This window comes from Nannospalax galili, unplaced genomic scaffold (genome assembly GCF_000622305.1).
Source record: "Nannospalax galili isolate Female #2095 unplaced genomic scaffold, S.galili_v1.0 scaffold39, whole genome shotgun sequence".
In the NCBI taxonomy this organism is placed as follows: Eukaryota; Metazoa; Chordata; class Mammalia; order Rodentia; family Spalacidae; genus Nannospalax; species Nannospalax galili.
In genome coordinates, this window is record NW_008346683.1 from 5,044,388 (window position 1) to 5,052,343 (window position 7,956).

Consider the following 7,956-nt stretch of genomic DNA (forward strand, 5'->3'; position numbering starts at 1 on the left):
AAAAAAAAGAATAGTGTCCTTACACAGACAAATTAGAGGTTTTTTTAATGGTGCTAGTTTTTTTAAAATTTTACATTCTAAGCGAATAGATGGCTGTTTGCCTTGAGGCACAAAAGTCTCATGAAGAATTCATTACACCAACAGTGTGGGAGGTGGTTAGTAAAGATCTGAAATGACTGAGAAAACAGCACCTTCCATCACTCACTAACATCATTTCCCTTGAACCTTGGCACTTCCCCATGAGGCAGCTGAGGCCAAGTGATAAGTCCACAAGAGTGGCCCAACCTGCCTCTCCATCCACACCTACAAAGTCTTACCTGGGTTCTCCACTATGGCTATCTCAAGAGTGTGTCAATGCAAGTCAAAACCCCAGGACCATGACGGAACTCTGATGTCACACAAGTCACTGAATGCTCTTTTTTTCTCACTGCTGGGTCTGAGACCCTCCTTAACAGCATGTTGAGCCCCCTTCTGGCACCTCCTACCACTACCTTCCATAGAGCCTACTCTATAGTCCCCCTTAGCTGACACAAAGGAACTGAAGTAATGGATGAAGGAAATAGCAAAGGTGACTTAAAAAGAATTCTTGTCACTTTGGAGAGATAGAATAAATACACCACAAGAACATCTTCCCCTCTGTTAGTCCCCACAGAGCAGGATCCCTGTTTACTGAGTGGAGTCAGTTCTCAGCTACTAGGTATCTGGCCCTCTGGGCCATTTGGCTCAACACTCTTTGCTTCTTTTCATTGTTGTTTTGTTTCTGTTAGTGATTTTCCTGATGAGAATCTGAAGAGAGAATTTTGGAAACTTCTTTCCTAACCTCTTTTTGTCATTTCAGCTTTTTGAATGTCTTCACTCAGAAAACTGGTCAGGAATACGTGCTTTACAGTTCACAAGAGTCAAGATGCAGAGCCAGCCTAGGAGCCCATCAACAGGTGCATGGGTAAGGAGAATGTGGTATGAATTCTGTAGTGTTTTTGTCCAGATACCAAGATGAATGAAATGACGTCATTTGCAGGGAAACGGATAGAACTGGAGATCATAATGTTAAGCACAGTAAGTCAGACTCAGAAAGACAAATGCTGTCAATTTTCTTTCATATATGAAATATACATGTATATATATATTTAACACAACAATAGAGAGGAGGGCTATGTGGTAGGGGGATGGAGTCTACAGGGTTGGGGGGAACCAAGAAAAGATAATGGGCAGAAGACAAGTATCACATTTTTCATGTAAAATCCAGATACTTAGATATAAATGTGTGTTTATATGTGTGTGTGAAAGAGAGAGGGAGAGGGGGAGAGAGAGAGAGAGAGAGAGAGAGAGAGAGAGACAGACAGACAGACAGACAGAAAGGGTACTATTAGAAGAGGAAGGGGACCAGTCAGAGGGGGGATAAAGTAGGGGGAGGCAGAAGGGAGACTATTGGGAAAGGGAACCAGTTGGGGGGGTAAGAGAGAGAGAGAGAGAGAGAGAGAGAGAGAGAGAGAGAAACAGAAGGGGGACTTTTGGTAGAGGAAGGGGACCAATCAGAGGGGGGACAAGGAGGGTAATGGGGGAGATAGGAACAAAGTACAATGACATACATATTATATACATTAAAAAATGACACAATGAAACATTATTTTCCACACTAAAAAAAACATTTTAAAATATAAAAGAAAAATGATGCTCCAGAAGGAGTTTGTCTATTTCTTGTTAGCAGATGCAGTAAAATTATATTAAAGAAAATAAAAGGTTGGTAGAAGAAGGAGTTTAGATGTATTAACTCAAGTCAAATCAGATATTTGTATATATAAAATCTAGACTTTTAGTGATTAAGTCAATAAATGATCATAATCAGTCTTAAAGAGTGCCTCAACAGCTTTCCTGGGTCTATTGAATAGGCATCGCCAGAACTAATAATTTTCTGTATACACAACCCTAAGCATGGAAATCAATCTAATCATAAGATAGAAAGAGTTCAGTCAAGATTGGGGTGATATTACAAGTACTACCACTCTCAGCTGAGGACCCCCAAACCTCTAATCTAATAATCCAGGGCTGTTTCCCAGTCTTCCCAAGGCATTCCTGTTACCAAGCCAAATTCTTTGTCTATCTCTGGCTCACTGTCACATATTAAATATACTTGTAAGTTCAATATTTGCCTCTCAGAAAAGAGATAGTACTTTGTTCAAATTAAATGCAAAAGAAAGCCAACCACAGGACACCCACTTCTAACTTTACAATGTTTGTGAATTGTTTGAAAGTTTTACAGCCAAGTGTTACCAAACACTCTGGCACTCCATTCTTTTGGTATTTGATTTGTCATGGCTTTCTTATAATTGTGTGAGGTTTTTGTAGAAAAATATTACAGCAAAGTCACCAAAACATTTATTTCAGTAACTTCATAAAACAAGAGCTATGATGCTTTAAAATGCTTTAAAAATGGATGGGGGAGGGCTTTGTGGGAGAGGAGAATGCAGTGGTAGGAAGCAGGAAGGGCAATAATGGAGCAGGAAGGGTTAAATAGGGTGGGGTGGAAGAGCATGGCAGTAAATGGAGTTTGGGGAGGAATAACTAATAAAAAGGCCCTTTAGAAAATGTCATATGAAAACCTACCACTATAGAAGCTTCTTAAAGTATATACACATACAATGTAAAGAGTTTAAATAGAATCACTTTATAACAGGGAGACAATGGCCCTACCAGACACCATAGGCTAGCAAAGAAAACGCCCAATGCCAGGAATAGAGTCCCTCTTTTGAAGCTGTTGACCAGGGTTCTCACAGACCCTCAAGCAATACTGGCTATTGCACTTGCTCTTGGTCAGCTCCCAGAACTTGAAAGCAAAACCCTATTGCTGAAGACATTACATACCTAAGTCATAGACCAAACAAGGAGAAATCAAGCTGGCACTGACCTCAAAGCTTCATATCTAGCTTTCATAGTGCTAGCATGGTGCTATGCATGCTACCAAAAGAAAGAAATAGTCATCATTCTTGCCCAGCTACGACTCTGGCGAGCTCAACCGTGACTAGACTGACAAGATATGCCCACTGATGAAATAGTGGCACAAATGTTATGTTAGTAACCAACCACTTTCTGATTGGATTTAAGGTCTGCTTCACAAGATGGAGTCCATACCTGGCACAGATATCAGGTCTAGGAACCTGTGACTAGACAGGTCACATGCTGCAGGAGAGAACTTACTACTATTATTATACTAAATGGACACAGTATTAAACTAATTCTTTAAATATATATATATATATATATATATATGAGTGTATTGCCCACATGCATGCATGTAAGGGCACCTATGTCATGCAATGCCCACAGAGGTCAGAAAAGGGTATTTTCTTCCCTGGAACTGGAGTTATGGACAGCTTTTAGCTGCCATGTGGATGCTAGGACTTGAACCCAGGTCCTCTGTAAGAGCAGTCAGTGCTCTTAACCACTGAGCCATCTCGCCAGTCCCTAAACCAACTCTTAATGACTTGTTATACCCATTGATTAGTGCATCTCTAAACTCTCACCAGAGAAACTTCCTGAAGCAGATGGCAATTAACACAGAGACCTACAACTGATCAACATGTAGAGATTAAGAGTCTGCAGAGTGCTTGGCCTTGACTGGGACACCTATATCAAACTCTTGCCTCCCAAGGCTCAGGAATTCTTTCAAAAGTGGGGCAGAAAGATTGTAAGAGCCAGAGGTGGTGAATGACCACAAGGAAACTGTTTTCCAAGACAGCAGAGCAGTTACTTACGTGAATTCACAACAGTGGTGTCAGCATACACAAGACCTACGTAAGCTCAAGTCAGACAAATTCCCAGCATGGGCTACAGGGTAGGTAAGAAGCCCCAACACTAGCTAAGGAAGTAGTGCCAACCAATAGGTGCTGGGAGAGCAAAAGCCAGTTTTCTTTAAGGTTGTGATTCCGGGTATGCTGACCAGGTTCCAGTGATGGGTATTTGGGAACACAAATTTGATACAACTAGCCTTAAAAAAAGAATAATAATAGAGGATGTGAAAGCGGGGGGAGGTAATAAGAGAGGGTGCAGATAGGGGAGAAAGTATATGATCAAAATACATTGTATGAAATTCTAAAAAATGTAATAAAAATTTTTTAATGTGTGTTGATGGGCTGATAAGATGGCTCAGTGGGTAACGGTGCCTGCAACCAAACCTGATGACCTATACACACACACACACACACACGCACGCACTGTGGTGTGCTTAAATGCACACACACACAATAAAAGGTCATTTTAAGAATGTTTTTAAAATATGTATGAATTACTTAAGGTTGGTGGGCACAGAGGGCACGGGGTGGGGCCAGGACCCACCAGGGAGGCTGGACTCACCTTCCCGAAGCTGGCGGCATTGACAGGCTGGGTGTCATTCTTCTCACAGAAATCCAGGTAGTGCATGTAGAGGGCGCTGCGTGGGATGCAGACACCTTCTGCAATCTCATAGTTCTCCTCCAGCCTAGGGAAATAAATGTCTAATGAGCAAATACTGTGTCAGCTCCCCAAGCAAGCAGGAGTTCTTCCTTCTAGCCCTCCTCCAGGGCTGGGAAGGCCTTTCCTCTACAGGGGAAATGCACCCAGCAAGATGAAGCTAGCTTCCAAGAACTCAGTAGGTTCTTGTGCATATGTACTGGGTCATTTCCAGCCCAAATTCCCAGTCCCTCTACTCAGTGCTGTTATTGGCCTGGCCACACTCTGGCTGGATCAGGACCCCCTGACACTCCCAACCCTTGAAACTGTACTGGATCTTGCAGGTGCCCTCTTCAGCCAGCCTTCAAATCACACATCCACAAGGCCATTTCTAACAGAAGAAGCCAAAGGCTGCTGTGTGTCAACATGCTGGACCTTCTTGGCTGACAGGTGCAGTGTAGGGTTATCTTGGAAAACACATGCCAAGGAGAGATGACACAGCTGAACAGCCACTGGTCACTGCCTGGGGGAGGCTTCATGACTCCAGCAGAGAGCTGACCTCTTGGTTACTTTAGGGTGGCTTGCTCCTATGCTATATTAGGGTTAATGACGCTGTATCCAGGACCTTCCTCTAGTACCAATGGAAAGTTCTGTAGAAGAGAGCTTAACCTCAGGACTCAGTTTCTCTTCAGGAGTGATGACATATTATAGCTGTCTCTTAAGGTAGCTGTGATATCAAATAAAGTGGTATGTGACGGGTACTATTAGCACAGTACCCAAGTGTCCTATGAGTACATATCCAACCTCAATTTTCTTTCCATGAAATATTTTGGGTACCTGTGTGCCCCAATTCTGTAATAGACACTAGTAACATAAAATAAATCTTGATATAATTTTGAGGGTTTAAAAAAATCAGCCTAAACAGAATTTAGGCATTCAAATGAATTCTGCTCCATTTCAGTAGATGTGTCAGAGAGTTAAACATCTCTTCCAACAACACCATTGTGAAACATGGCAACTTGGGGGTTTCTCCTGGAGCTTGCCTTCAGAGCCTGGAGCATACACTGCTTAGTAACTCACCAAAAGAAAACATTTCTTCTTTGGTCATGAACTGGATTTCAGGAAAAACCCACAGCCACTAGAACCAAGTTTAGGGATAAAGTGATGAACACCCATTCTCCCAAACTTTTCTTTTTCATTTCTTTCTTCGTAAAAATAAGACATGATTCTTAAGCAATGGAATAAATGTCCTCAAGTGCCTTCAAACTCACTCTGAGGGCCTTTGCCAGGGAAGCGGTCCAGCACTGTCGTAACTCAAGTGGAGTGAGGACACAGCCTCCCGAGGTGTCCACTTGAAAGGACGGCACTCATTCAACTCATTCCAAAACGGGATTGAAAGAAAACCAGTTCAGTCATTTCATATTCAAGCCTCATGTATGAATACAATCATAGGGACTTGGGCAAATGGTGAAGCCTGGTGCTGAGGGGTCTCAACTATTCCATCCACTGCCCTGTCCTAGAATAGGGTCTATGGAGTAATTCCTGCTCATTTTTGAAGCTGTTCCAGGAAATACTTTCTGTAATCCCTGTAGGTGACCAAGTGCCCTCAGACCAAGAAAGTGTCAAATCACCTCAGAATCCTGGAAGTCTTGCATATTCTCAGCACACAATAGGTGCTCATGTCTGATGGATGGACCACTTCAATCACTTATTCATTTCAATCATTTATTCATCTAACACATATTTATTGATCTCTTATCATTTACCAGGCTCATAGTGATCAAAATAGTCCTTGCTGGCATATAGTGAACAGATTCATGATAAACACAGGGATAAAGGCAGGGGCAATCTTTCATTCAACACACATTTGCTGAGTGCCAAACAGTGTTCTCAACATTAAGGAAACATCAGTGAACAAAACAAAGGTCCTCTCTTCTAATATGTATACCCAGTGTCACAAATTGGGTACCTGTGGTCCCACCCCCTCCCCCCACCCCCAGAAAACTGGCTTTACATAGAGAATAGGTTCCTAAGCTTCAGGTTCAGGGTGAATGAAAATCAGCCTACAAGTTTAGCCTAGATCCCTAACTGCCAATCACAGCATTGTGTTGCTATAGAACTGACTTCAGAGGTCCAATAACCAGCTAAGGCACAAGCTTACAGCAGCTACCTCAGCAAGGCAGCTGTCACCAGCTGGGGTCTCACAGGCATACTTTGTTTAGCCTCAGCAGCATTGGGCCAGCTTTTAAAATCCAGGACTTAGCACATAAGAATCTGGATTCCTGGCTTCTTATGAAAAAGCTGAGGTCTGGCAACCCTGAACCCATATTCCCGCATGACAACAATTGCCCAGGGTTGGATGTGCCCTAGGGTTGGCCAGAGTCCTCACTCCTCCCTATTTTTCTTACACGGAGTCTATTTTCTGTTCCTTTCCTGGCTCCTGTAGGCACTTGTGTTGGCATAAGACATGCCCTATGCCCTAGTTCACGTTGGAGTCTATTTGGGGAGAATGACACACAAGAAATAAGAATATTTAAATACCATGAACTCCAGACTATAGATGCTGTTGAAGGGGAAATACAGGTTTGTATGTAGATGGGAATGGATAATTACAGTTTCATAGAGGAACTGGGATTAGGATTTTCTAACAGTAAACAATGGCTAGCATTCATTGAACTTTTTCTAGGTGCCAGACACTGCGTGTCCACGATCTCATTTAATCCTCATGACAATCATGTAAAAGCCAAGCATGTTGACACATGCCTATAATTCTAGAAGCCAAGAGGATGAAGCAGGAGAATATCAAGTTTAAGGTGAGCTTAGGCTATGTAGTGGTTCAACAGCAGCTTGGGCTATATCGACCTTGTCTTAAAAACAAACCCCCCCCCCAAAAAAAACAAAACCCAAATGAAACGAAAACAAAAAACCTCTCTGAGTTAAGCATTATGTCTATCTTTCAGATCAAGAAACTAAGGCTCAAAAACTATGACTCATTTGCTAATGTGGCAAATAATTTGGAGAGTTTTTCTCACTAGAAAAATTTGTGTGGTACTCTGTGATGGTAGTTGGAGGGTCTCCAGGCAAGAGAACAGCAAAGATAGCAAGAGACATGTCATGTGCATTAAGTGATAGTGACAACCTTTCTGACTGTAAAGAGGGCCTTGTGTAGGGCGATCTAAAAGGAACAAAGACGGAGTGGTGGAGACTGTCAGAATCTTTAAATGCCATGCCAAAGGATGTGGCTCAGCATACCACCCTCAACTAGGAGCTACCATAGAAGGCCCTTTCCTGGAGAAGACAGTGAAATGGTACTCAAAGAGGACTAAACGGTGGAAAAGTGGCACAGTGGTTAAGAGCACTTACTACTCCTGAAGAGCACCTGAATTTGGTTTCCAGCATCCATGTTAAGTGACTCATAACTACCTATAATTCCAACTTCGGGGGATCTGACACCTCTTCTGGCCTCTAAGGGCATTCAATCGCATGTGATATGCATACACACACACACACACACACACACACACACACACA

The 7,956-nt window shown here is 42.5% G+C and overlaps 1 protein-coding gene across 1 annotated transcript in view; it reads right to left on the reverse strand.

The window, feature by feature from the left end:
- The window catches only part of Rfx4 (regulatory factor X4), a 178,460-nt gene that overhangs the window by 106,208 nt on the left and 64,296 nt on the right, over positions 1 to 7,956 (reverse strand). Inside the window, exon 4 of the mRNA XM_008843124.1 lies at positions 4,351 to 4,474. Within this exon, the coding sequence (XP_008841346.1) occupies positions 4,351 to 4,474 (124 nt within the window). The remainder of the gene's footprint in view (positions 1 to 4,350; positions 4,475 to 7,956) is intronic.